We start from the raw sequence: 27,878 nt of genomic DNA, 5'->3' as shown, positions 1-27,878 counted from the left end.
TGCTATTTAAACCCTAGAATACCCTAGGGTTTTTCCCTCCACCACCTCTGTCTTTCTTTGCTTTCTTCAGCTTTTCTTGTAGCTCTTTCTTTGCTGATACGTGCTACGCAAGCAAAAGATTCACAGCGTGAGTCTAGAATGTAAACAAATCAAACTGTTGAGCGGTAGGTGAACGGCAGCTATTCTAACGGCTCTCCTACATTTCACGAAGAACGTTGTCACATAAACCCTAGTCCAATTCCAGATCTGCTACCACTTTAGGAAGATTCGAAGGCGTAGGGTTTCTCGTTTGCCTCAGCCTATTACAGTTTATACTTTTAAGCTGACGGCGCTCGCCTTCAGCTTCCATTATGCAATATATTATGTAATCTGATTGCATAATTGCTTAAGTAATGTTTTGTGTGCTGGCTGCCCTCTTTGTCTTGTACTGTGAGATGAAGTGCTGCTGTATCGCAGTCGGTAATAGTATATGCCAGCTTATATGGTGGAGAGTATCCGCAATGACGGCAGACTGGGTGGCGACTGTGCGCGGATCTATTCGTCATCGTCCCGCATACATTGGGTAAGGGGTTTCCTCTCAGAGTAAATGCCGGCTGTCTCTGGTCAATTCTGCTGAATTGTGTTCGAATATAGCTAGAAGTCTTCTGTGATGTAGCTAGTGCTGTCTATAGTAATTTGCAAGATAATGAGTAGTGTAGGTGTACTCAAAGCGACCTCTGTCTTTCCGCCGGAGCCGTGCGACTGCGTGGCGACCCGGTGTCTACCGCTAAAAGCTGCAACACGTTTTGCGGCTAAACATAGGCGCGTCCACACTCTTAGGCTACAAAAGCACTGCCAGCAGCTGCCGGCGCACGTCCTTCTCTCTCTTTGCTATCGCTCGCTATCACTCAGCCTACACCTCTATCGTTTCGCGCTTATCCCACAACTCGTCCTCCTCAACTCCTCGCGATATCCGCGTGATATCTCTCCTTCTCTCTTCTCTTCTTCTCTCTTCCTCTCTCCTTCTTTCTCTGTCACCCGTCTTCTTGCGTCACCCGCCATGTCGACTTCTGGTACCGCTGACATTGTCATCCTCGGCATCCCTCTCAACTACATCATCGCTGCCTTCCTCACAGCCTCTCCCATTACCTCATATGCTGATCAGATGTTCTATGTCTGGCGTCGCAAGTCATCAGATGGATTCGCGCTAGACACATGCGCATTGTTGATCGCAGTCTCAACCTTGCGAATCTTTTTCTGGTTTGGTCGAGATCTCGAACTGCCTATATTCTTGCAGTCTTGTTCTATGCTTGGTGTTCAACTTGTTTATCTAAAGCTGGCTCTTATGTATATGCCTGCCGCGTGGCGACGCGCTCGGTCTATGGAGGATGTCTTTATTCCTTTCAAAAGACCCTTTCACTTTTGGCAATGGAAAAGCGATTGGAAGTTTTACCTCGTACGTACTGCTCTCTCATTATTTATCTCTCTTTCAGTCTGCATCCGTGTTATCTCTGTGCCCTTCTTTAATGCGCTTCATTCAATCGTGGTATATGGTGTTTTTTTTCTGCTGGGGCGAACCGGGTACGAGCGTTTAGCCGCATATGCCGTGGTATCTCTTATCGCAGTCACGTGTCAGCCGCAGCGGCCACGCTTATCGATTGTTTATCCATCTTTTCTCAAGTCTGTTTCGAGACACGCGCGCGAATCGGTGGCGTGTTTGTTTACTTTCTTTGCTCAATGATAGTGCTTATCGATAGTGCACACTGATAACGCGGTCTCCTGAGAGTATTTTATTCGTTCTTACAATTAATAATTTTGCTAACCAAAATATCGCCTTAGTGCATCGTGATTTTTGCTGGCTCACTTGCCATTCTGCAACTGCTCCTGCGCTCATTCGACACATGGTTCTCATTAATCGAGCGAACTGCTGTTGGCCTTGAGGCCGTACTGCCGCTTCCTCAGCTTTTACTGAATTATTCGCGTCATTCTCTCTCGGGTTTTCGTTTCACTCTTCTTTTCGCTTGGGTCTCTGGCGACTTTGTCAAGACTCTTTTTTACTACATCGACGGTCAGGCGTATTACTATCAAATTGGTGGTACATGCCAGACTTTACTTGACGTTGGAATTTTCGCGCAGTACGTTTACTACTGGCGTAAGAAGCGTCTCGAAGCCAAGCGCCTGGCCGCGCTTGATCTTGCAGTCGAAGAGCTCTCCCTTAACGATGCCTCTATTTCGAGCGACGAAACTTCGGCATTGCTAAGTAATGAGGCCCCAATCCCGCGCGCCTCGATCGAGCAACAGCATCCTCATCAAGGGCAAGCAGCTGCCAAACTCTCGGCTGAGAAGCGCGCCTCGGTTGATACACCGGCTACATCTGATAGCGATCAAGCTTCGGTGTCGTCTGCTGGGCGTAGCAAAGCTGCTGAAGTTATGGTTTGACTTATGATCTAATCTTTTTTGTTATGGGATAATGGCGTTATATTTTTACTGTTGTTGCTTTATTCCCTGCATGTGTCAATGGTCTGTTTATAGAATTTTTTTCTACACTTTTTTTTTATTTAATGATGGGGGCGTGGTTTTATAAGTGGATTTTCTCAAGAAGATAAAAGATGTATTTTGTGGTGTACATATACTATTGGATTATCTAATTTTTGTCTCAAAAAGAATATTCAGCTTTGATGTATGTATTGTTTTTGTACATATTTTATGAGGCGTGTGTTAAGTTTTTTCTTTAATCTTCTTGTGGGATTGTAGAATATAGATTATTACGTTGAATACTAAAGTACTTTGAAAACAAAACATTAAAAAAAAAAAAAATTAAAATAAGATTAAATAGAGGGTGAAATCTCTCTACGAACGATCCCAACTCAATCGTCTAGCAAGACGCTGTAAATCCTCATCAGAATCAACTTCATGCATAACTCTTTCCAATTTTTCCTTCTCGAGAATTTCTTTTTCGCGCTGTACATCTTCGTTACTAGGCGGCATACCTTCATTCATTCGATCAAGTTTCTTGGCCTCGTCAAATGTAGACATTACGTCTTTTAATCCCTGCGTGCCGAGCATTAATGTACCGGATGGAAGTGGACCACCGATAACAGATTTGATTTCAGATACGGTTTCCGATTCCTCGCGCAGAAGCTGGAACATTCGCGATACTCTACCGATCGCGAGAATCTTTTGCTTGAGAGCTTTGCGATTCTGTGATTCGATATCTTCTAACTCTTCTTTGTCTTCACTCGTTTGCCGGCTTCCTGCAGCTGTTGCTGCCGACACGGTACGATATAATTCTGAATCTTCACCAGATATCGGGGTTTGTTCGTCGAGTTCCTCTTTTGTGCAGATATTCAAGATCGCAATCAACATTTCTGTGATCTTTGACCCCACAAATGGCAAAGACCAAGTGAAGACATCCATGAAATTCGGTAACCAATACGGATGTGGAGAGCAATTAAACTGACGAATATTCATCACGTTGTTTTCGTACTTCAGTACCGCCGCCTTGTTATGATATGTATCTGTGTAATTTGGCGCCGAGAAAATAGTCATCAGCGAAGGAAATCCGGTAGTCTTTGTCTTGCGGTACATGCGATATCCGGCATCCTGAGCCTCGTGCGCGCGGATGACTGACAGTAAATTATTCTTTTCGAGAAATGAGCATGTGGCGGCGTATGAAAACGAGTAAGAGCACCCTCGAGCGCGATTGACTTTAAAATGCTCGTCTGTCTGCTCGCTGCCAAATTCTTCAAGTGGATCAGCCCAGAGGATATCACACATGAGACCATGCGACGGTGGTTCGCGGAAACGGTTGATTGAGCGAATATCGTCGAGCGTCTGCAGATCTGGCGAAAGACCGCCGTGGATACACAGAAATTGACTATTCATAACGGCTCCTAATGGGAGCGCACAAAAGGACTCAAGACAGGTCTCGTAAAATTCTTCAGAGTACTTGTGCTTGCACTCGATACGGAACGTGAAGAAATCAGTTAAATGCCGACACTCATGATTACCGCGCAGCAGCCAGAATGTATTTGGATACCAAATCTTGAGTGACCACAAATACAGCACGCATTCAGTAGAAAAGCTCCCACGATCAACGTAATCTCCTAGGAAAAGATACCGCGTATTTGCCGGATCGCCGCCTACTTCGAATAGCTTCATGAGATCATAATATTGTCCATGCACGTCGCCACAGACAATCAGCGGCGCGTCAAGCTCAAGAAGGGTTGGCTCTTGTCGTAGAATTTCTGAGCCTTTGCGAATAATGTAGGATGCTTGCTCTTCGCTAAGTCTGCCTTCGCGCGCGAAGTGCTGCTTAAGAAATTGTAGATTAGGTTTTGACGGATCGTTGGCGTCGAATACTTGCTCGTTTGTCGGCGTGAACGTCGCCGGCGCTTGTACATCTATTTGAGAAAATACTTAGTGAATGGAACCAAACTAGAATTTTTCCAGTACCGACAAACCCTTCGCAATTCGCTCTGTCGTGGACACAACTGTCCCGTCATCCATAGTATACTGCGTCAGATCGATAGCCGGAACGGGGTTTTTAGTCTGAAACGCTCGAATTGCATTCTCTAGTTTCTGAGCATTTTCTTTTGCTGATTGGTCCGTCATTTCTTTTGTAGAAGATTCGCAATTGAATGTTTGCTTGAGGCTGGGTATCTTCTACCAAACTATGCAAACCAAGTGATTTATACACTCGTGTGTTTAAACAGTAGAAAGTGCACTTTGATGTACGCACGAGATTGAATGTAGGAATACGAAACAGCAGGTGGAAATATCTAGCCCTATATCACTCCAGCAGATTAAGAGAATTAAAAATCGGTTTGAACAAAAACAAATCAAAAAGAAGTTTGCTGAGCAAAGAAAAAGGCGAGGAGGCTTCCTCGTGATCCTTATTTCAGTGGTGAGTGATCTTCAGGCGCTTGGTCGCCAAAACTGTGGGGTTTGTAGATATGAAACTGATTTGAATTTATCTGCGGCTGACTCAGATGACCGACATCCTGCCTCAGATATTTAACGACAGAGCAGACAAGACAGATCAGAGATACCCACTCATATCTTTACTTATAGCATGAGTAACATGAAGAAGATATTATAGTAACAGAAAGGAAAATTTTGATTTTTTCTTATTAATTAAAGTGCAGCGATGCAACACGACGGTGATGCTCAGAGGAGGCCTTCGCCGTGGCAGAGCAAGACATTTGGCACATCTTTGTCGTTGCATCTAGACCGACCAGTGAATGCAATGTATGCTTTAATTCACTCTTTAAACTGATTGAAAAAAGAAATTTTGTTAATTTTTGTATAGGTCGATTTCCCCTTCAGGACGCGATGTCGTTCTCGCCTCGTACGTTTCTTCAATATTCGAAGAGACATGATCATTATTTCTAACAGATTCACATACAGGCGTAGCGGACTCTACATAGTTGACCTCGACGATCCTCACCGACCTCCCCGATTTATCCGTCATACAACACTGTGGGAAGTTGCTGACGTTCAATGGTCACCTCACGCCGCGAAGCACAGCTGGGTGATTTCGACATCGAATCAAAAGGCCATGGTCTGGAACCTTGCGCTGCCGTCAGCCAACGCAATAGAGCACGTTTTGCATGCGCACACGAGAGCAATCACCGACATCAACTTCCATGCGCATGATCCAGAACGTCTGGCTACGTGCGCGGTAGATGCCTTCGTGCATTGCTGGGATATGCGCACGCCGGCTAAACCCGTTCAGAGTTTCTGCGACTGGCGCGCGAGTGCGACGCAAGTGAAATGGAATAGGCAGAATGGACATGTTGTAGCCTCTGCACACGACCGCTTCGTGCGCATCTGGGACGACAGATTTGGTGCAAAACCTCTGCGCTCGATCGCTGCACATGCGACAAAAATTCACGGCGTAGACTTTGACCGTCGAAGCGAGACAAGACTTATCACATGCTCTCTCGACAAGACCGTCAAATATTGGGACTACTCGAATGCAGAGGATGTGCCTACTCGAGTTATAAACACCGGTTTCCCCGTTTGGAAAGCGCGGCATACACCATTTGGCGACGGCTGTCTTATAATGCCGCAGCGCGGCGGTCGTAACGCATTATACCTAGTCAACAATACGAGCAGTACCAAGAATGAAGAAATGCAGCCAGTTGCATCATTCATTGGCCATACTGAGCCACTAAAGGAATTTCTCTGGCGCTCGCGAGGAGGCGAAGCTGGGGTTGACAATCGGGAGTTCCAACTCGTAACGTGGTCTAAAGATCGAGATTTGCGGCTATGGCAAGTTGACGAGGATGCAGTAGCTGGTGTTGGACATATCAAGGGCCAACCTTTACCCTTTAAGCTTACGAGGCTGGGGACACCCTATGTGTCGTTTAACCGAGAGCAAGAGAAATTCGAGACGACGGCGTCGGCTGCGCTGTCGCCATTACATATTCGACATCCGTCGGCTCGGACCAGCAGTGCAGCTGGCGGCGCGCGTTCGAGAACAAACCGCGCACAGAGTCGGTATATGACGCGTGGGGTCAAGCGACAAGATAAGATCTCGCATTTGAACTGGTTGTCGGGAGTGCGTATTGGTCGGGCAGCATTTGAGCGAACTGACGATGAAGCTAATGCTGTCGCCACGTTCTCCGAACGAGGATCCTATGCAAGTGGTAGTGGTGTTCCAGAGAATTTTGGTGAGGAAGTGAGTATTGTCGGCCACAAGTTTCCAAAAGTTGTTTTTGAAAAGATTGATGTTGGAAAAGGGGAGATTGTTCTTACTTTGAACGGCCCATGGGGTACCGACAATTCTCTTGTATTTATACGGCTTCAGGCGTCATTTCCTAGTGATTATCCGCAAAAGGGAGGACCTTCCCCGCGTATGGAACTCGAGCAGAGCAAAGACATATCAGAACCAGAACTTGCTGGTATCGAGTCGCAAGTCCGTAGTATTGCCGACATATTGACTGCGAGAGGAATGTTCTGTTTAGAACCTTGTTTGAGATATTTGATGGGCGAAAAGATTCTTGTTGGAGATTTGCAAGCTGATGATAATCTCTTGCTGACTGAGGGGTTGCCGAAATTGGAGCAAGATGATGGATCTTCTTCTGACGATGAAATCATTATATCACCTCCTAAATGATCATTATTTCTTGTGTTTTTGCTGAATTGCTGATTTATTGAGCAGGAAGCTGTTATGATTTAGTAATTTTTTGTATAAATCTTGGAGTTTTGTTTTATTTTGTTTAACTCTAAAAAAATTTTGACGATTAAATGTAAAAAGATTGATTAGATGTCTAATATTATTATTACTATTATTACTGCTGTTATCATTATTAGTGCTCGTTATTGATAAGTATTAACGAATTTGAAGGATTAAATACAAACTAGCTTAACAAATTCCGCCGCATGTGGCGCACGGTGGCGCAGCTCATTATGTAGAAGGAAAAAAATTTATAAAACTCCCAACGGAGGATATTTTCAATTTTCCCACCCACAAATTTCAATCAGATTAACTAGAAGTGATTTCAATCTAATTAATACGAGAGATGCCTTCATCTACTTCGACTACATCAAGAAAACGAAAGCATATCGAGAAGGAAAAGAAACTCAAAAAGAATGAGAATAAGAAGAAGAGCGTGAAGGATGTGGAGGGAAGTGAGGATGAGGTTGATGATGTTGATCAGCTTGATGCTCAGTTTGCGGATATTGAAAGTGCGCTTGCGAAGCAGCCGTCCGATGCTGATGAAGATGATGAAGATGAAGATGATGACGAGGAAGTTGTTGAGGATGACGAAGAAGAGGAAGAAGAGGACAAGGCAAAAGAAGAGAGTATTGAGATTAAAAGTCAAAGTCGAAATAGTGCAACAGAGCCTACATCGACAGCAACAAAATTCTCTGAACTCAACCTCTCTGAGCCGACTCTTCGGGCTCTAACTCAAGATATGAAATTCACAACCATGACTCCAGTCCAAGCTCGCACAATTCCACCACTCTTAGCTGGCCGTGACGTCCTAGGCGCGGCAAAGACTGGATCAGGCAAGACTCTCGCGTTTCTTATTCCGGCAATCGAAATGCTCCGCGCATTAAAATTCAAACCAAGAAATGGAACCGGTGTGATTGTGGTGTCGCCAACGCGTGAACTCGCGTTACAGATTTTTGGAGTAGCAAGAGAATTAATGGCGCATCATTCGCAGACGTTTGGGATCGTGATTGGCGGCGCTAATAGACGAGCTGAGGCCGAAAAATTGGCGAAGGGCGTGAATATGCTGATTGCGACTCCGGGAAGATTACTTGATCACTTGCAGAACACGCCGGGGTTTGTGTTTAGGAATTGCAAGGCGCTCGTGATTGACGAGGCTGATCGGATTCTAGAAATTGGATTCGAGGATGAGATGCGACAGATTGTGAAAATTTTGCCCAAGGAAGACAGACAGAGCATGTTATTTTCTGCCACACAAACTACTAAGGTTGAGGATCTGGCGCGGATCTCGCTGCGGCCTGGTCCGCTGTATATCAATGTCGAGCAAGGACATGACGTGTCCACCGTTGAAGGACTCGAGCAAGGATACGTCGTGTGCGAATCCGACCAACGATTTTTACTTTTATTCTCATTTTTGAAGCGCAATATGAAGAAAAAGAAAATTATTGTGTTTTTGAGTTCGTGCAATTGTGTAAAGTACTTTGGCGAGCTGTTGAACTACATAGATTTGCCAGTACTCGATTTGCATGGCAAGCAGAAGCAGCAAAAGCGAACAAATACTTTTTTTGAGTTTTGCAATGCAAAGCAGGGAATCTTGGTGTGCACAGATGTGGCGGCGCGAGGACTCGATATCCCGGCCGTCGACTGGATCATCCAATTCGATCCACCAGATGACCCGCGCGACTACATTCACCGCGTCGGCCGCACAGCCCGTGGAACAGAGGGGAAAGGCAAGTCACTGATGTTTTTGCTTCCGTCTGAGCTTGGGTTTCTGCGATATCTAAAGGCGGCTAAGGTGCCGCTGAACGAGTACGAGTTTCCGGTCAACAAGATTGCCAATGTACAGGGTCAACTTGAGAAACTTGTAGCCGGAAACCATTGGCTACAAGAGAGCGCAAAAGACGGCTATCGCGCTTACGTGCAGGCATACGCAAGTCATCATCTCAAGACGGTATATCAGGTCGACAAGCTTGATCTGGCAAAGGTGGGCAGGGCGTTTGGGTTCCGAGTGCCTCCACGAGTGAATCTGAGTGTCGGATCTGCTGCGATGAAGAAGAATGATGGCTCGACAAGCAGCAGCAGCGGCCGCAGCAAGAAGACCGGTGGTTACGAGAAGCAGAGCAAGCGACGGCGAGTGAGCAACAAGTAGATATAGAGTAGCTGATTATGCATTTATTGGATAATAAAAAAAATTGTAGGTTTTGTCATGTGATCTATGTGATTTATGTGACCTATGTGATGGGCGTGACTTGGGAGAAAAGCAGTCACGGTGCAAAGCGCGTAAACAAAGCAGCGCCGATCTCGGCCAACTCCAGCGCGGCCTTGACTCGGTCTTCCGCTGCGAATTGCGCAGTAAATACTTGCAAATATAAGATAATTGACTGAAATGCGAGCGCCAGAGACACTAAAATAGGCCAATTGCGTCAGCCAATGAGCGTGCGCGGTCGAGAGGCACCTGCGCGGGCTCTCACAGCTGCTCGATGCTCCCAACAACTCCCAGTTAGAGATGGGTATATAAATACTTAATATTAAAGCTAATTATACCTGTGCATACTATACCAAAACAGCACGTCTCCTTGCGTCCGCAGCTCCGCATCACGGCCTCTTCCTTGTCTCGCACCCTTGTCGTCCTTCGCACTCCGCACCTGGGTCTCGCACAATCCCTAAAACCCTAGAGCATTCTCCCTCTCCGCTACCACGCACTCTTTTTCTCTATTCTCTACTCTCCTCGCCGTGCTCCTGCCCGTCCATCCATGAGCCGCTGCTGAGCCCCGGCCCGTCCCAGCCCATGTCCTTCCACGAGTCCGTGGGCCTGCTCGCCATCTGCGACGCCATCGAAACCGTCGAGGCCGCCGCGTCTTCTTCTTCTTCCTCTTCTTCTTCTTCTCCTTCGCCGCCGCCGCTGCCCGCAAAGCAGAAGCAGAAGCTGCTCTTTGGCCGCTACTTCCACCGCTCGGCAAAGCTCCACTCCCACTCCGCCCATCACGGTCTCAAGATGACAAACGCCTCCTCTTCTTCATCATCTTCTTCCTCCGCTTCGGCCTCCGCTGACAGACATCTCTCCGCCGCCGATCTCGCTGGCATGGCAGCCCGCGAGCACTCCGCAGCCGCTGCAGCCGCCGCCTCGTCCTCTTCCTCCCTTCCCGACGACGCGGCCATCGACCCGGCGTTCCTCCCAATCGATCCAGCCATCGCTCCTGCAGACTACACCACAGCCCCTGCCGCTTATCCGTCTCTGATTTCTTCCGTTGCTGGTGAGTCCGCCTTCCACACAATGCGTCGCCAGCCCGTCGTCGCCCAGGTGCAGCTTCAACAACAACAACAACAACAACAACAACAACAACAACATCATCATCATCATCAGCAACTGCAACAACATCAGCAGCAACCAAAGCGTCGTCCTCAGCACATCCCCCACCAAATCCACAATCCTCAGTCTGCTCAACTTCAGCACTCTCAGCAGCAGCAGCCGAGCCAAACTCAGATCCAGCAGTCGGGCGGTATTCCGCCTGAACTCAGATCAGAGGAATGCCACATCTGCGGACGCATCTTCCGTGGCGCAAAGAGTTCGACCCACAAGCAGCAGCATATTCGCCGTCTGCATCCCGACGATTACCAGCCTAAACGAGGCGGTAAGAAGCGCGCGTTGGCTGCTGCTGCTGCTGCGGCGGCGGCGGCGGCGGCGGCTACTACGAGCTCGTCGGCTGTTATCTCGACTTCAGAGCAGCAGCAGCAGCAATTCGATGACGACTCGGAAGATAGTAGTCGGCGTCGTGTACGTATCAAGACTGAACTAGCTGTTCCTGTCGATCCGGCCATTACTGATATGGACGAACTTGACTCTGCTGGTGGGCTGCAACCGAGTGAGTCGAACGTTGCTGCTGCTTTAGCTGAGTATAATAACTCAGTCGATCCAAAGTCTGAGTAGTGCTTATATATCGATATGTTTTTATTTGTTCATTGTACGATATCGAGTTCAAGATGAAGTATACGATTTCGAGTTTCTTTTTTTTTTTGAAATTTAAAAAGATTTTATATTATTTACAAGACAGCGCTCAAAGATGGAAAGTGTGGTTTTTTTTCTCGTTTTTTTATAGTGGGTGATTATAGATCAAAAGCTGAAAAAGTAACTGCTCTAATTTGTTTTCTTTCAAAAAATTACAAAAAATAAATACAAAGTATTGAAAAGTATATGTATTCTCTTTTTTTACTGTCATTGTTGTTATTATTGTTGCAAAAGTGTGAATAAAACATATTGAGCTTCAATTGTATTAGTATATCTCTTTTGTATAATCTTTTCTATTATATATCCCATATTATCAAAGGAGTATCAAGAGTGTGATTTGCTTGTATTTGTAGTAAAGTTAGAGTAGTATCTGTTCAGTTGTATTTTGTTGAGTGATTCAGTCGTAATGGACGACAACATAACATACATTCTCCTTGAAAGAATGAAGAATAATCGGTATATGTGACAACAAAGTTGATTATACGAATTTTGCCAATACGGTATTGAATTTTTTAAAATATATAGGCAGACATTCCGATGATCTGTGTGTCCGATTAGTTGATCTAATTTCTATGCAAATATGGGAATAGCGCAGTTTATTATGATTAAGATTACGGCATTGAGAAACAATTAAAAAAATGCAGAAATATAGTTTGTAGCAAATGCAAATATCCCTAATACGCGTAGTAGAAGTGAATATCCTCAATACAAATAGCAAAAAAAAAAAAGAACAAAAGAAATTAAACAGGAAAAACTAATGTATAGTGTCGAATCTTAAGGGTCCACTCCAGTTCCTCAATGAGCGTCCATAAATTTGCAGAACAACGATCGCTCCAAAAACAGCAGCACTGATCGCAGCCTGAATTCCAAATGACATATCTGCACCTGATTTCTGTGCCCACTCAACTTGAAAATATGAGATGATAAATCCGCCAATTGTTCGTCCCATATTAACATTTGCAGCAATCTCACCTGATGCCTCAGGATAGCAATCTAGTAAGTAAGCAAGTAAGGCAACAGTGTTGATCATCACACCAAAAACAAACATGCCCCATCCAACGGCAAGCGCAGCCCAATGCCAGTGCTTTTCTAACGCAAAGCCAGAGATAATCAAGCCGGGAAGGATGAAAAGTTCTCCGAGATACATTGCCCAAAGACGAGCCTCGGGCTCAAAGTGTCCGTGATGCAGACGAATGTAGCGTTTGGCCATATAGTCATTAAAGAAATGTCCAAATAGTTCGCCAAGAACGGCTCCAATCATGGGAGTGAAGTAAAACAGCGAAACACTCGAGGTGCTGAATCCGTATCCAGCAGGTGCCTCGGGTGTAAGGAACAGAGACAAGGTAGTATTAATCCCAATAACCCATGCAAAGGTGCACATATAGTAAATCATCATAACGGCAACCGGAATCCGAGTCGTGGCCCGCCAGAAACGCAGACATCCACCCCAAAGACTAATTCGCGCGTGTCGCGAAGACCACTGAGCAGTGCCGATTAGTCGCCCGATATGCGAACCATGAGAAGGCTGCTTCTCTACGGGCAGCGAGCGATCGTAGTATGTCTCGTCACCAAAGATCAATAGAAAGCCATAGGCAAGGCCTGTGAGGATAGTGTACATTCCAAACGTCCAGCGCCAAGAGTTAACATTAACGATAAAACCCGCTGCAAATGGACCAAGATATGGAGAGAGAATAAAGAAGCCTGACCAGATATTGATCTTTCGAGCGTGCTCGTGAAAGAAAAACATGTCCTTTATAAACATCAAGCCACCGCCCTGAGTCACTGTCGAAAAGAATCCATTCAAGATACGCGCCGCCATAAAATTGTTGAAATCAGGAGCAAAAGTAAGATAAAACGACGTTGCAAAGGCAATCAACATAAACCAGAACACAGTTGGCAGTCTACCAAAATACCCTGAAAAAATGATTGCAAAATATCCACCCGCTCCTAACATAAACACGTTACCAGACTGCGAATGGTTGACAGTGTTTGGCGACATGTTCCATTCTTCGCCTTGCGCAACAAGAATGACGGCGCCGACGGCACTGCCAAAATCAGGCAGCAAAGCAATAAAAGAGATAGTCAGTAGTACGGCATGCTTTTTAAACCACGACCAGTTGAGAGGATCACGCGGATCATCTGACGGCTGGGGAATGAGTACCGTGTGACCATCTTTTGCAAGCTTGAGATTGGTATTTGCAAACTCGTCATTCTTGTCAAGCATTCCCGCATCGAGAATGTAACCCTCTCTTCCTTCATGCTCAATGTCGAGAGGAACAGTTCTCGCGTCACGCGGAGTATGATCGTCATGGTGAAGCGAGGTCTTGCTCAAGTTCGCTAGAGAGGTTGACATGGTATCTGCTTACAAGAGAAATAAACGAGAGAAACAGATATTATCGAAATCTAGACAGAAGACAGAGGAGGTGGGATCAGCAGCAACTTATATCTACCTGCGAGCTAGCACACTGCTAACCCCGCATTACACGCCCAGCAGAAAGTGATGGATAGCCTAAACGCGGAGAAAGTTGCGGCACAGCTGATCACACTTTGTGTGGACTGCTCGCCTGACGCCATCGTGCCCCCGCACTATTACGTAAAACTTGGTCAGAGCAAAAGGGCGGGTGGTGCGCGAGAGCAGAGCAAAGCCGGGCATCGGTGAAGAGAATGGGGAAGTAAGCTAGTGGGGTAGTCAGTTCGTGTCGGATGCCAAATTGGGTATTTTGGAGGGCGAAAGAGGTACAAAAGGGGGGGGGTGGTCGGGAGGACTTTGCAGCTAAGAATCGAAGACCATTCAAATGCAACCAAACAAAGAACTGTGGAGCGATAAGAAGACCGACGATTGGCGGAGTAGAGTAGACCAGAGAAAATAAGAGCAAATAAAGCTATATTTATGATAATCCTTTTTATCTGATAGCCCGACTTCTCAAAATCGATACTAGTAAGTGACGTGTAGTAACCGCAGCCAGAAATTATGTATTATATATTTCATTCTCAGTCACCGAACAACCCGAGCCCTGATCCGTGGTCTACCCCATTAATCTCATTTGATCTCCTTTGATCGCTTAGATATAGGCCTGCTTCTGTCTCCTCTGCGCTGTACCGGGCTGCATTGCAATATCGGTCCAAAGCTACTTCGCATGCTGCTAATTTCTGACTAATCCCAGCCTCCTACTCATTTACTCGCCCTCAGCTAACCTGTAGTACGATTGCATTCATATAAACAATACAAGTGGTGATGATAGAAATTCAAATTTATTATCCGTGTGCAGCAACTATAATGCGGCAGACGCTTTATAAGCGGTTCCTATGTCTTTTGCTATAGCATACGAATGACACTACTACTCATGGCATAGAGTCAATATAGTGTTGCCGGATTTTAGATACCGTCAACTCTCGTCAATGCCGAATAATCTGTCTGCGGATACCTTTGACATAAGCTTATTGCAAGTACAGTTTTCTCATATCTCTGTTCTGGGATGGGAGTTCCTGCTATAAACCTTCGACAATGATTCGTCGAGCGAGATAGAGGGGAAACGCTTTAATTTGATTGTTTTGCTTGTTTATTTATCTGTTTTTCGGTGGTCGCTATATGACCGAGCAATATGAGACAGTCTGCGATCCTGACTTGACGTATCTGCCCCTCTTTGGCAATGAATTCTACTATACCGTCAGTAAATGATACTCTGATACGAGAAGCATGTGAGACCAGAATTACATCATCAAAATACTGCCCAGTCCGAATATATCGCAGTCACTCCGTTTGTAAATCAATTACTCAGATGAGTGCAACTGACCTGACCGGCATTTTCAATGAAACTTTCTCTCTTATCGGCTTTGTAACCATGCGCATCAGCACTTTGGCCGCCACAGATCTACCTTGTTGCTCTGGTCTCTTGCGTATTCGGTTCTCTTGATGACTCAGGATGCGATCCTATTTCTCTCGATCGTCTCTGTACCAGGTCTATTTTAGTGTCCACTTCAGTAATACATTATCTACAGATAGTACTGATTCATTCATTTTTTTTATTGCATCATTTGCCGAACCGCTCCTTGTATGCGTACTCAAATGCACTTGGAAACTATATTCCGTCAATAAAGTACCTCGCCGAGACCTGCAGCCGAAGCTAGCATGAATGAAAATCGAGGAATTTTTTCACATGAGATCTAAGATATTTACAATGATCATTGATCAGTTTCTCATGAATCCTAAAAAACAGATCTTGATATGGTAGTTTTATATCTAACATTTCGCGGTTGCTTCCCCACATAATTACGTAAACGCACAACTCTTTATGCAGCCGCGGCACTCCCAATCGAGAAGATCCGCGTGTGGCGTTGATTAGCGGTGGTATCTGATACAATAAAAAAAACAAACAAATTACAAATGATTTGTTATTACTCTTTCAAAAGGGAAAAGATCTATGATTTATACTGTAACGTCAATTATGCTGGCTTATTGATGACGTCATGCAAGAGCTGAAAAAATTTAAACTTACTCGCTCTTCACAACAACACAACTTCTCTGCAGCTTGGTAGCAAAGTGAGGATGCCTAATTGAAATGAAATGAATTCCAAATTTTGAGAAATCTACGCAATTTAGTGTATGCGGTATCGTCAAATATTTGGATTCAATGTACTGAACAAAGCGTGGAATTGTTGAACAAACTACAGCCTAGCCGATGAACACTGCCATGTGGCATGTGATAACTAAGCACATCTGCCAATTATCTTCAGCTTACTCTTCATAGTATTCATACCAATTGAATATATTTGCTATCTTACTGAAATGAATGATGACCTTTTACTCTATTTGCTTTGTTTCTGTTTGCAAATCTGATCTGTGGCAATCTCTTCTTCTGCGAGAAAATGAATGTTGAACTTGTTTCGTTGCTGTGAGAATGTGGACAGAAATCTGTTCCTGGACCAGTGATTTAATCGCGTGCTGCCCACTATTTGAACTGTCCACACCCATATATATAGTATGTGTGATCAAAATTACCGTATAAAGCTGTCTGTCCCACATGTAATCCCTTGTTCAAGTTCAGCCTTGTTCCGTATCACCAAATGAAGTTCTTCATCTATCTTACTATCCTTGTTACACTAATTGTCGGTTGTCTTGCCGGTAAAGACGATAAAGGTGACGATAAAGGATCTAATGACCCTCCTTACTGCACCGGCCTTTGCGTCTTTGGATCTCTTGACAAGGCAAAGTGCGATCCCTTAACGATCGAGTGTCTATGCACAAGGTATCTCTACTCTCTACGCTTTAAAGAACGATTGTTTATAATTGGGAGTCTACTAACTCCTTAATAGTAAGCCTTTCGCAAAAGCCCTAATCGCTTGTGTTCTTGAATCTTGCCCTTGGAAAGATTACGCGCCGTCAGTCAAATATCTAACCAATACTTGCGGGCCTACCTGGGGCGACGAGCTTGATAATATCTTTCATTTCTGATGATAGGATCTCGTTAATGCCGAAAATGAGATAAGTATCGGCGTTCCATATTGTGCCACCTTTTTTTTTTTTATAATTTTCTGTGTAAGAGAACAAGGGTGATTGCGGTGTTGAAAATGTTTTTGAATTTGTGAGCTAGATTTTAAATAGTATTTTGGCATAACACACATAAATAGTAACCGCAGTAATTTAAAATTCCTGTTGATATATATTAAATCGCGAGTCTCTTAACGTTTACACAGAAAAAAAAGGTAAAGATGAGATTCTATATATAACCAACCATCTTTAGGCCACCGCAAAACACAGAGTCGATTGAAGACCAAAACTAGCACACCTTCTTCTCCGACCACACAGGCGACTCATTAGCGTCGCCAATCCCATACCTGTACTCAACATCAAGCTCCGATTCCAGCGATTCAATCTCATGAGCATATATCCCGCGTTCGACATACGTCGATTCATCGGGGAAAAACTTGCACAAAAGATAGTATGTCGATGCACCAACTAGAGTACCAAACCAGAACCCAAGCTTGTAAAGCCGCTTGATTCCTTCATTTGCCTCTGTCGAGCCGTTGATAGTGGGTATAAAACCCGGCAGAAGGGGAACCCAGCCACATGTGAATGCAGCAAAAGCCCTCCAATTGAATCCGTACTTGTAATTATAGCGCCCCTTAAAATCGTAAAGACCGGGAATGTCGTACTTGCGCTTATGCACGAAGAAGAAGTCAGACACTAAAATTCCAAAAAGAGGTCCTAGCCAAATAGAATATCCGGACATAAAGTTAAGGAACCCAGTCGCCGAAGTCAGAATATTCCAGGGAGTCAATGCCCATGATCCAAGCACAGCAGCGATAAACTGTCCGCGGCGAATATTAATGTATCGCGGGAAAATGCAATTCAGGTCGTTAGCCGCGGCTAGAGAGTTTGCAGCAATATTGAGGCCAACTTGAGACAAGTAAAAGGAAAAGGCGCAAAAAAAGGCGGCAGCGCGACCACCGGGAGAAGTCCAATTATTGATAATAAGCAAAGGATCCCAAAGAATAGTTCCGTACAAAATCTTGGATCCGGCCGCAAAGACAACACCAATAAAAGTGATAATAGTAGCTGTGAAAGGAACTGCAAACGTTGTAATGTATGTGCTAGACTCTTTTTTAGCATATCGAGAATAGTCTGGCGCATTGACCATTAATGTTGTTCCACTACCAATATTTGAATTCAAGCATGAAACAAATGTCCAGCCAAGAGTTGATCCTTTTACTGTATTTCCTTGATTGAACATATCACCAAGACCAACTTCTTTAATCATCCAACCCATGATTGCAAATGCACAAATCGGAGTAGTAATCGCTTTGACAAGAAATAGCCATTTTAATTTATGCACGCCAACATAGTGGAATGGAAGACATGAGACAAAATAGATTACGTACGCAGTCATAAACTGCGTTGTAATATTGGCTGATTTTGGAAGAGTATTGGCGACATTATGGAACGATGGCCAGAGTGCGTACAGCATAGACTGTACACATTCGGCTCCAGTATAAATCTGAATGCCGTACCAAAATATTCCAACGATACATCTCATCAAGATCATTAAATATGAAAGATTATAACCGAATGATGCACGACTTTGAATTGAAAATGGAATATGATATTGTGCACCAACCAGGCCATTCAAAGTAATAAAGAAACCTTGCACCAAATTGGCGATAGAAATATTCAGCAAAGCAAGACGCCATGAAAGACCTACCTGCATCACGGAAGCCGCAGAACGAAAGCCTGACACTGACAAGTGATCGGAAATCCAAAAGAGGGCATAATGTCTAGTGTTCCAGTTCTGCTCCTCTGACGGAACCGGATCAAGGTCTGCCAGCTATCAGTACTCCATATAAAACTAGACTATCTAAAAAAATTCGTGAATGTACCATGATTAGAATTGACACCTTCAGTCCTTGAATCAAGAGCAATGAATCTGTCAACTTTTTGCCAGAATGTTAATGGTGTACTGGTAGCGACATCGTCGTCGAAAGAAGACACATGAACCTCGTAGTTATCCTTGTCCATTTGCATTGATCGGTGTCAAAGATTTAGGATTTCGAATCAACAATTAGAGGGAAACAACGTTGATTGACGGCATCTAGGTGAACTTATAGATCTGGAGCAAGCCATGCCGCTCCTCTTGAAGCGCGATAAGAAAAAGCGTATAGTGCTACTGCAATCCATGTACATACAAAATGTTCTTGGAACTCTTGGCACAAAAAAAAAAAGAAATTATGGTGTACACTGGAGATAGAGTCTAGCAACTTTTGCTAAGTAGTCATATATTCTAGTCAGTATGCGAGATAGCAGAGTATATGTTGTTATTATGATATTGTGAAATTAGAGAAAAATTGATTGCGTGAGTCAAGAAGTTCATTGCGTTGCGCCGACATAATGATGCAATCTACTGACAGCCAGATGAAGGACATGACTCTGAATACAAAATACAGAATCAAGATTGGTTACGGTACAGAGAGCTTGACCTCTTATCAAAATAATAACTAGTCGCTATACCTTCTCCAGTCCGAGGTATACCACACTGTAAACATCAAGTAAATATGACAAGTTTTCAGGGTTACACTATAAAATCCGATAAATTAATTGTACTGGAAAACAGGTGAGGAGGTGTATGTCTGCGACACTGTTATCAGACAAAACTGACAAGCTCTGCCAATAAGAGAGAGGTCCGAAAGCCACAGCAGATAAAGAGAACTCGTGACGTCTAGCCAAGTAATCATGTCCCAAATCCATACTCTAAACAAAGTAAAGACCAGCGATAAGCTCTACTTCAATATTCCAAGCTCTCCAAAGCATTTGTGTCGGTGTTATCACCTGTTGATGAAAGTTGTCTTTGTGGCTTCGGCCTATGCTTATCGCGCAGAGCGCGCTGCCGCTAAAAAAGAAACCCGAGCGCGATAAGGCGCGGGTCTGAGTGCGTACACGGTGCGCCACTTGGCCCTGGCACTGCTCTGTTGTGCTCTATTCATGCTTTCTGATAAAGAGTTTATGGTACATAGCACAATATAGTAATAAAGCTGTTGGCGACATGCAATCGATAATAAGATTGAGAAGCTAGTGTTTCTAATCTATCAGTATTGAAAAAACAAAAAAAAAAATGAACACGCGAAACAAGCAAATCGATCTCCGCTTAACACCTTAAATATTATAGAAAAATCAGATACCGCCGTAAAGTTGTCAAAAATCAAACACTACGAAATTGATTTCGAAAAGTCTCCGGCTAGCCTTTCCCGAAGTTACCCATGGCCGCTCCAGCTTCTATTTCAAACTCTTCGCTCATAATGCCATCAGGGAAAACTGACTCGGTGGCCCAGACTCCTTGCTCGATGTATGTTTCTGACTGCGGGAAAAATTTACATAGAACGTAGTAGGATAACATGGCACTTAGAGTTCCATAAAAGTATCCTACTTCATACAAATGAGCAATGCCATTTGAAGTCACAGAACCACCTTGAATGACAGGGATGAAACCGGGTAAAAGTGGGACCCAACCAATGAAAAATGCAAGAAAAGCTCGCCAGTTAACACCTTTGTAATATCTATATCGACCATGAAAATTATACAGCTCTGGAATATCGTACTTCCGCGAATGAACAAGATAGTAGTCGGAAAGTAAAATTCCTAGAAGAGGACCAAGCCAAATTGAGTACCCGCCCATAAAATTCAAGAAGCCGCTAGCAGACGTCAAGATATTCCATGGCGTCAATGCCCACGATCCCAAAATTGCTGCAATAAATTGACCACGTCGGATATTGATATAACGAGGGAAAATACAATTCAAGTCATTTGCTGCCGCCAAAGAGTTTGCAGCAATATTGAGACCAACTTGCGAAAAGTAGAAACTGAGAGCACAGAAAAAAGCTGCCGCGCGACCTCCAGATGAAGTCCAACGATCGATGACCTCTAACGGATCCCAAAGAATTTGACCATACAAAATCTTAGATCCAGCAGCAACAATGACACCAATCACCGTTATAACGGTAGCAGTAAATGGTACCGCGAGAGCGGTAATATATGTGCTTGATCGTTTGTTGGCATAGCGAGAATAATCAGGAGCATTAACCATTAGCGTTGTACCACTACCAATATTTGAATTCAGGCTAGAAACGAAAGTCCATGCTAACTTCGATCCCGAAATTGTATTTCCGGTCGTGAAAATTGACGTCTGACCAACGCCGACCTGGTGCACCATCCAACCCATAATTGCAAATGCACAGATTGGAGTCGTGATTGACTTAAGCATGAAAAGCCATTTAACTCGGTGAACGCCAACATAGTGAAATGGAAGGCAAGTGAGAAAGTAAATCACATAAGCAGTCATAAGCTGCGTCGTGATATTAGCAGATTCGGGCAAGCGGTTCTTAACATTGCGGAAAGATGGCCAAAGGGCATAGAGCATCGATTCTGAAAGTCAAAGTCAGCAAGCCGCTTCAAAAGCCAATTAGTAGCTCAAAAGTAATACTTACGAACACATTCTGCACCTGTATAGCATTGAACTCCATACCAAAAAATGCCGACAATACACCGCATTAAGATCATGAGATATGAGAGGTAATATCCATATGAAGCGCGGCTCTGAATAGAGAAAGGAATATGGTATTTGGCTCCAACTATACCGTTAATCGTAACCACTGCTCCTTGCACAATATTCGCGAGGGCAATACATAGTAAGGAAAGTTTCCAAGATAGACCAACTTGCATGACTGATGCCGCATTTCTGAATCCAGAAACGGACAGATTGTCTGAAATCCAAAAAAGAGCATCTATCGGAGCATGTTAAATAGCGTTCAACTCAGTTCTCAAAAGTTGACTTACAGTCTTTCATATTCCAATGCTGCTCATCAGCGGGGACGGGATCCAAATCATGATTACTATATACGCCTTCGGTTGCAGAATCTAGCAGAAGAAAATTGTTTATTTTACCCCAAAATCCAAGTGGCTTCTGGTATACAAATTCGATGCTTCCTGCTCCGCTATCTATTTCGACTTCACCAGCATTGACATGATGTTTCTCTTTAACATCGGTCATTATGAGCATGCGCACCCGTAGTGATAATAGAGTGTAGACAAAGGTACAATGTGAGGAGTTATTGCTGACTTGGATTCGGCGCGTTTTATATTGCTGCAGTTGACGTTGGATGAGACAGATGACTAGTGATTCAACCAAAAGAAAACGAATACAAATGCGGTCAAATGCGGTCAGACGAGGTTAAGTTTAGACATTTTGACAGGTAATTACTCTCGCGCCTGTGACTAGCCTGCAAATAATCATAAGTGTCAAATCAATGCCTGTCGGTTGGCCGGAGAAGCCCAAATACGATACGCATATCGCAATCACAGACTTGTACCCCACAGTTCCGAATCATCTTTATCTTCATATCAGATATCGATCAAGGATAGCGTCGATCATTCATATTTATTACGATTATAAAATACTGTATACTTGATAGTCCCGTAGCGCACGCTGATTAGACTGCTCATGAGTTGGATAGCGGCTTACTGCAAAAGATAGGGCGGTGTGCCGAAACCGGTGCGGCGCAGCCACTGTCGATAAGGACTGCTCTATCTTGACGTTAATCACTCAGAAGCGCGTAGGTGAAGCTTGCCAATCTAACGAGATTAGTGCATACATATTCAGTTACCCAATATTATTTAATTGCAAAGAATTACATGTTGCATGACAACAAAACGCTGTAGAATATAATCCACTATGAAATGCTTGGTAACTTATGTCCGACCAACATAAATGCTTGATCATCCTGCAAGCCGACGCCGGCGCGGGGCTCGGCGGGCGCCATGGCGTTGAGGATGGGCTCTTGCGCCGCTATGGTCTGCACCGCTAAGCTCACTAATCCGCCACTTTTTGAACTCTGATATCGTATCCGCCATGGGGCTCTCCCAAATCAGAGACAGGACCGGAGATCAGCGTCGTAAGCCTTATCGTTTTGATGTCTCAGACCTTTCGGTATCAAAATCCAATTACGTGCGCAGCCAATTTAAGCTCAACTTTTATGACTCCTGCAAATCAGCAGGACTATATTTTCTCAGAAATAACAAAGAAAGAGAGGACATAACTGCACTAAAAGTGCTGAACTGTAACTAAAGTTTTACACAAACGTCACAGTCATTTAAGTCTCTGACGGCTAGGCAGTTTACCAAAACTGGCATCGAGAATCGACTTGGCTAAAGCATTCGACTGGATAGATTGTTATGTTATAGCTATGACTGAAATAAATTGCGTTCTCGCTCGAGGTGTAGTCCGCGCAGCGTTATTCAATCCCCTTTATTAGTCTCTTCAGGAGTAACATCGTTCTCCGCAACGGTTGTACCGGTATCAGATTACTGCTCAGGTCTTGAGAACTCGTCCACGGGTGAGGAAGAAACATCAGACGATTGCCCTTCATTGCCGCTATTGAAATCATTAAGGAGATTCGAAGGAACTTCTCTTGTAAAATCAACATGATGATCGCTGTTGTTGTGGAATCCTTCAAATCCATAAACCAATCTATCTGCAAGCTGATCTAATAACTTGACGCGATCATTAATACTGCGTTCATTATTCTTGACCCGCGCACTTTTAAGCATAGTTCGGATACCTCGTTCCTCGACTGAAACCGTGTGTCGCAAGACGAGAAAAATGTGCGGCACATCACTATCCATTCCAAGAGATTCGAGAAGACGGCGACGGTCTTCAAAATTCTCTTTCAGAAAGTAGTTTGGAATATCGTGAAAACATCTAAACTCCTCTGCTAGCCCTGTATACACTGTATCGGCGGGATCAAAATATGTAATTGCGATGTAGCCGTTAGAATGCGTTCGATAATCGTGCAGCTTTATGACATGGGTTAGAATAAAGCATGCTTCCCTAAAATACCAAAAGGACTTACTTGAGGATGGTAAAATTCTAAAAGATCACCAAATCCAGACATGAATTTTTTGATTTTCAGATACTGACTCAAGCCTTTCGGAGGTGGCCAGCACCTAATGAGTATCCGAACATAACGTGGATCTCTCGGACCAAGATACCGATCGGTAGTAGTTTCATACTTCCGTCTTGAAAGCCACAGGATACTATCTGTTAACTTTTGGTTTTCTTTGTTCATAAACATATCTTCAGGATCATGCTGATCAACATATCCGTTCCATATCCGCGGCCGTCTTAACACAGGCTCGGAATTGGTTGTAGCTGTAGATTGAACAATGGACAATAATTCAGATATATTAGTCGTTGGCAATGTTTGAACCGCTGGACGCTGACGAAATCTGTGCGTACTTGAGTAGGCTCTCTTCTGATCGATGCTCGCATGTCCGGTCTTGACATAGCTCTTAAGCTGGTCTGTTAAGTAGCCATATCTTGATTGTTCATTTTCTGCTTCATAATTCTCATGTAATGACCGAGCTAATTTTGATTTTAATTTCCCATGATTCTCTAGCAATTTCGATTCAATTCCGCTACTCGGCTTGTCGAGTGTCGCTAAACGTCGATATCGCAGTTTAGGACTAGCACGGCAGCGGTCAAACGACCGACACCGACTCATCTTGCCACACAATCCTGATATCCGCAAGATTATTTTGAGTACTCGTCGAATTATATCGTGGCTAGCTGCTTGCAGACTCAACTAATAACTATTCGAGCTGGAGCAGGGACTTACGTTTGCGATTCCATATATTTAGGTTTGCTAAAAATCCTCAAACTTTAAATTGTGATTTCCATCTCCGTGAACTTGACTGTAACAAAGTAATCATCATAAATATCCACCAACCAAGACTTGATTTATCGTCAACTGATTGAATAACGAGAAGCCATATTGATATCTGTACATATATCTTAGATTGTGATGGCTGATGTTGATACCGCGGCAATCGTATCTCATACAGCTACAAATGGTATTCATGAAAACAAGAAACGAAAGCTTTCCAAGAATCAGCAAAAGAGATTAAGAGCAAAAGAGAAAAAGTCACAGAGCTCGCGAGAGTCATCCGTAACAACTGAAGTATCAAGTTCTGCAGTTGTATCTGAAGCCGAAAGTGTAAGTTGTTCTTAGTGTCAAGAATTTCAGAGGAATAAATCGCTAGTTGATGACGGGGTTGCTAACTGTTCGATGCAGGTAGCGCAGTACGACGAAGTAAAAGATGAAGTTGGTTTGAAAGATAGAGAAGTTCTAGATGCTCCTGTGGTCGATATTGATTTAAATGATCCGACTTTTGCATCTTACCGCGATATATTTGATAAATTCAAGACAACTGAGGTATTTTTTAGATCTTGTATCTTATAAGACGATGAAAAAGATTGGATAGCTAAATAAATAACTATGGTATAGGATGATAACGTACAGATTGTTGAATCTAAAGGAGATATATATTACAGTGATGAAGAGGAACAAGATGAAGAGCAAGAGGCAGCTGCTCTTGAACACGCAATGAGCAAGCACAAGCTACGAAAGCTGAGAAAAATTCCTATTGCTCAACTTAAAGCATTGGCACCTAGGCCCGATATTGTGGAGGCAAGCGCTAAATGTTTTGTCTATTCTCTGTACCCGGATAAAGCTAATAATAATCATGTAATATAGTGGTTTGACGCCGATGCCGCCGATCCCATCCTTCTAGTACGACTGAAGGCAGCGAAAAATGTTGTTCCAGTTCCAGCTCACTGGAGCTATAAGCGTGATTACCTTGCGTCAAAGCGAGGTATTGAAAAGCCGCCGTTTGAGTTGCCGGATTTTATCAAGCATACAGGTATCATGGACATGCGTGACAACACGAAAGAAGACGAATCGACAATGAAACAGAGAATGCGGGAACGAGTACAGCCTAAAATGGGACGACTTGACATTGATTATCAAAAGCTTCACGATGCGTTTTTCAAGTTTCAAACAAAGCCAAAATTAACTACATTTGGAGAAGTATACTACGAAGGAAAGGAGCGTGAAGCTAATCCCCTGGATCGCAGGCCTGGTGTACTTTCAGATGAGTTGAAGCAAGCGCTGAGTATTCCTCCAGGTGCGCCTCCACCTTGGCTTCTGAATATGCAACGCGTAGGGCCTCCTCCTAGCTATCCTGGACTGAAAATACCAGGACTCAATGCTCCTATTCCTGCAGGTGCACAATGGGGTTTTCATCCAGGCGGATATGGAAACCCCCCTGTCGACGAAGCCACAAATAGGCCTTTATACGGAGATGTGTTTGGTGTAATTGAACAACAAGGCAGTGCGGAAAATGAGCAGGAAAACATCGTCAGGACTTTATGGGGACAACTGCAGCCCGATGAGGAAGAGGAGGATGAAGAGGAAGAAGAAGAACACGAAGAGCAGGAGAGGATTGTTGGAATCGATGAGCTCGAAGAATATGAATAGCTTGTGTCCTGAAGGAATGAACTCATTTATTATTACTGAGTACAATCCAGGTAGAAAATAATCAAAAAAATTTCAACTCTTCAATGACACTACTTTCCTTCGTTATACTAGCCAGGCCATTAACAGAACTGCTCAATGGAGCACCGGAAAGTAGCTCTTGATTTTGCGTCGAATGTAAGCGATCGTCGCCATCATCATCGTCATAAATTTTTAAACCTGAATCCTCATTTTCAAGCTCTTCTTCGCTAGAGCTGTCAAGCCCCCTATCTTCAGCCTCGCTTAAAAATTCGTCACTTAAATCAAAGCCTTCTGTCGTAGAACTCATTTCATCTCGCTTGATGATCTGTCCAATGTCTACACTCTCAGATTTGTTCTTAATTTTGCCTCGCTCCTTAATTGGCCTGAATATTCTCGTATCTTGGCGTAGCACTTTCCAAATTCGGGCAAAAGTGGCAATCAGGACCATAGCTAGAGGAATATACTGTCGTCGAGCAATCATCCTTCGAAACGCATTATGTGCTTTTGGAATCACTTTATAAACAAGATATTCAGCACATCTGACATGATTGAAATCCGCGGGTGGAGAATCTGACGACTTATGCTTCTTAATTGGAGATGAGCCGTTTCTACTATTTGTATCTGCACTGATCTCTGAAATATTTTCGGCGATTATAAGAAGATGTTTTTCCCATCTTGATCTCTCGGCAATCTTTGCTGTAGTGGCGCTCTTCTTAGATTTCACCGAGTCTTTCCTTTCAGACTGAATCCCTTGCGCCTCTTTATTCCAAGATTTCTTTTTTCTATGGTTATGTCTCCGTCTTGACTCTATATTGCCAGCGGGACGAGGCTGCCGGATATTTATCAGCTTGCGCACATTGCGATGCACAACTCCAACATACTTCCACCATTTTGCTTGTCGATGCTGATTATTGTTACGATGAACTATCAAGTGCAAAATTTCGTACTCATTTTTCAAGACAGGAATGTCTAGATCAATACTCATCACCTAATCGTCTCGTTCATAATATATCCCTAAGATGAGAATCAGAAAATGTATACTTTAAATCATGCCGTTTAAGTCACGTGAGGTACCGTCAAGTGTCCTGCAGTTTAATTCTGTGGCAGTCGCCATCTGCGAGCTTACCACTGTTCAAGTAAAAAGATATACATAGTAAAATACCATTTGCATGTAATAAACTAAACAAAAACTAATAAAAAAAAAATAATGAAAAAAATTTTAGATCCGAGAAGAACTCATGTTCTCCGAAACGGGGAATTGAACCCCGATTTGCCCGGTGAGAGCGGACCGTGCTAACCATTACACTATTTCGGATTCTTGTAATAAAACTTAATCTGGTTCTTCATAACGGCTACGCAATTATTGCCCTAATCCTGATTTAGTACAAATAATTACAATAGTCGTGAAAAGCGTTTAAACTAGCAATGGGGTTGCTAGATGGTTCTTTTGCATGCGATGACAGGCTTATAGATATTATCTGGAGGCTGCATTGCGCTTGAAAGAGGCTGCATTGCGCTTGAAAACTTGAAACGGTGGAAAGTGAAGGAGATGATCTGAATGAGACTGCCTTGCAATAATTGTTTTTCTGACTTGGATGCATTGCAAACTGAAAGGATGCAAATTGAAACAGATCATAAGACGGACGCTGGCAAACGGAAAAAGCAGCATTAAAATCTCTCGATTTTATCTACAGCAGCTGATTGCTGGTTTTGTCCGCTAGTATAAGTTTCTGCTAATAAGCGATTGTAATTCAACTGAGAATTTAGTTTGTACCTACACGAAAATGAATTAAACTATAAGGAATATCAAAATTATGTAACTAATATATAGTT

At 43.7% G+C, this 27,878-nt stretch overlaps 12 protein-coding genes and 1 non-coding gene across 13 annotated transcripts; 6 read left to right on the top strand and 7 right to left on the bottom strand.

The window, feature by feature from the left end:
• The first annotated feature begins 878 nt into the window (after positions 1 to 878).
• Positions 879 to 2,788, top strand: V2V93DRAFT_370411 (uncharacterized protein). Its single transcript, XM_066910263.1, has 2 exons — positions 879 to 1,435; positions 1,819 to 2,788. The coding sequence occupies exons 1-2, from the start codon at positions 1,040 to 1,042 to the stop codon at positions 2,416 to 2,418; spliced, it is 996 nt and encodes a 331-aa protein (XP_066765181.1). The 5' UTR covers positions 879 to 1,039; the 3' UTR covers positions 2,419 to 2,788.
• Positions 2,722 to 4,872, bottom strand: V2V93DRAFT_370408 (Metallo-dependent phosphatase-like protein). The gene is made up of 2 exons (XM_066910262.1): positions 4,443 to 4,872; positions 2,722 to 4,382 (listed from the first exon to the last, which is right to left on the bottom strand). Exons 1-2 carry the CDS (start codon positions 4,591 to 4,593, stop codon positions 2,830 to 2,832), a joined length of 1,704 nt encoding a protein of 567 aa, XP_066765180.1. The 5' UTR covers positions 4,594 to 4,872; the 3' UTR covers positions 2,722 to 2,829.
• A 122-nt stretch (positions 4,873 to 4,994) lies between these two features.
• Positions 4,995 to 7,275, top strand: V2V93DRAFT_335837 (WD40-repeat-containing domain protein). Its single transcript, XM_066907722.1, has 3 exons — positions 4,995 to 5,229; positions 5,291 to 5,329; positions 5,389 to 7,275. Exons 1-3 carry the CDS (start codon positions 5,129 to 5,131, stop codon positions 7,100 to 7,102), a joined length of 1,854 nt encoding a protein of 617 aa, XP_066765179.1. The 5' UTR covers positions 4,995 to 5,128; the 3' UTR covers positions 7,103 to 7,275.
• Positions 7,276 to 7,508: 233 nt separating this feature from the next.
• On the top strand, positions 7,509 to 9,311 carry V2V93DRAFT_391437 (DEAD-domain-containing protein; the record flags this gene model as incomplete). Its single annotated transcript, XM_066912439.1, has 2 exons — positions 7,509 to 7,628; positions 7,692 to 9,311. 2 exons carry the CDS (start codon positions 7,509 to 7,511, stop codon positions 9,309 to 9,311), a joined length of 1,740 nt encoding a protein of 579 aa, XP_066765178.1.
• Positions 9,312 to 9,630: 319 nt separating this feature from the next.
• Positions 9,631 to 11,506, top strand: V2V93DRAFT_255023 (uncharacterized protein). The gene has a single exon (XM_066907135.1). It carries the CDS (start codon positions 9,951 to 9,953, stop codon positions 11,088 to 11,090), a length of 1,140 nt encoding a protein of 379 aa, XP_066765177.1. The 5' UTR covers positions 9,631 to 9,950; the 3' UTR covers positions 11,091 to 11,506.
• Positions 11,442 to 13,647, bottom strand: V2V93DRAFT_254936 (major facilitator superfamily domain-containing protein). Its single transcript, XM_066907133.1, has one exon. The coding sequence runs from the start codon at positions 13,519 to 13,521 to the stop codon at positions 11,923 to 11,925; it is 1,599 nt and encodes a 532-aa protein (XP_066765176.1). The 5' UTR covers positions 13,522 to 13,647; the 3' UTR covers positions 11,442 to 11,922.
• Positions 13,648 to 16,232: 2,585 nt separating this feature from the next.
• On the top strand, positions 16,233 to 16,620 carry V2V93DRAFT_380561 (uncharacterized protein; the record flags this gene model as incomplete). The annotated part of the gene is made up of 2 exons (XM_066912063.1): positions 16,233 to 16,414; positions 16,482 to 16,620. The coding sequence occupies 2 exons, from the start codon at positions 16,233 to 16,235 to the stop codon at positions 16,618 to 16,620; spliced, it is 321 nt and encodes a 106-aa protein (XP_066765175.1).
• Positions 16,621 to 16,711: 91 nt separating this feature from the next.
• V2V93DRAFT_254747 (permease for cytosine/purines, uracil, thiamine, allantoin-domain-containing protein) lies at positions 16,712 to 19,039 on the bottom strand. Its single transcript, XM_066907132.1, has 2 exons — positions 18,543 to 19,039; positions 16,712 to 18,483 (listed from the first exon to the last, which is right to left on the bottom strand). The coding sequence occupies exons 1-2, from the start codon at positions 18,685 to 18,687 to the stop codon at positions 16,946 to 16,948; spliced, it is 1,683 nt and encodes a 560-aa protein (XP_066765174.1). The 5' UTR covers positions 18,688 to 19,039; the 3' UTR covers positions 16,712 to 16,945.
• Positions 19,040 to 19,734: 695 nt separating this feature from the next.
• On the bottom strand, positions 19,735 to 22,136 carry V2V93DRAFT_254745 (permease for cytosine/purines, uracil, thiamine, allantoin-domain-containing protein). Its single transcript, XM_066907131.1, has 3 exons — positions 21,490 to 22,136; positions 21,141 to 21,437; positions 19,735 to 21,078 (listed from the first exon to the last, which is right to left on the bottom strand). Exons 1-3 carry the CDS (start codon positions 21,710 to 21,712, stop codon positions 19,895 to 19,897), a joined length of 1,704 nt encoding a protein of 567 aa, XP_066765173.1. The 5' UTR covers positions 21,713 to 22,136; the 3' UTR covers positions 19,735 to 19,894.
• Positions 22,137 to 23,145: 1,009 nt separating this feature from the next.
• Positions 23,146 to 23,735, bottom strand: V2V93DRAFT_317312 (uncharacterized protein; the record flags this gene model as incomplete). Its single annotated transcript, XM_066907243.1, has 2 exons — positions 23,146 to 23,505; positions 23,562 to 23,735. Coding segments are annotated over 2 exons (534 nt in total), but the record flags the coding sequence as incomplete, so codon positions are not given.
• A 777-nt stretch (positions 23,736 to 24,512) lies between these two features.
• On the top strand, positions 24,513 to 26,027 carry V2V93DRAFT_359172 (uncharacterized protein; the record flags this gene model as incomplete). Its single annotated transcript, XM_066908082.1, has 4 exons — positions 24,513 to 24,704; positions 24,783 to 24,923; positions 24,996 to 25,196; positions 25,245 to 26,027. 4 exons carry the CDS (start codon positions 24,513 to 24,515, stop codon positions 26,025 to 26,027), a joined length of 1,317 nt encoding a protein of 438 aa, XP_066765171.1.
• A 30-nt stretch (positions 26,028 to 26,057) lies between these two features.
• V2V93DRAFT_254740 (uncharacterized protein) lies at positions 26,058 to 27,321 on the bottom strand. The gene is made up of 2 exons (XM_066907130.1): positions 27,120 to 27,321; positions 26,058 to 27,059 (listed from the first exon to the last, which is right to left on the bottom strand). The coding sequence occupies exon 2, from the start codon at positions 27,028 to 27,030 to the stop codon at positions 26,089 to 26,091; it is 942 nt and encodes a 313-aa protein (XP_066765170.1). The 5' UTR covers positions 27,031 to 27,059; positions 27,120 to 27,321; the 3' UTR covers positions 26,058 to 26,088.
• Positions 27,289 to 27,360, bottom strand: V2V93DRAFT_t39. The gene has a single exon. It is a non-coding gene; the product is annotated as a tRNA-Glu (tRNA).
• Between the last annotated feature and the right edge of the window lie 518 nt (positions 27,361 to 27,878).

Source organism: Kockiozyma suomiensis (genome assembly GCF_038497685.1).
Source record: "Kockiozyma suomiensis strain NRRL Y-17356 unplaced genomic scaffold V2V93scaffold_8, whole genome shotgun sequence".
In the NCBI taxonomy this organism is placed as follows: domain Eukaryota; kingdom Fungi; phylum Ascomycota; class Lipomycetes; order Lipomycetales; family Lipomycetaceae; genus Kockiozyma; species Kockiozyma suomiensis.
The sequence above is the reverse complement of the archived record's forward strand: the minus strand, read 5'-3'. Positions and strand labels throughout refer to the sequence as shown.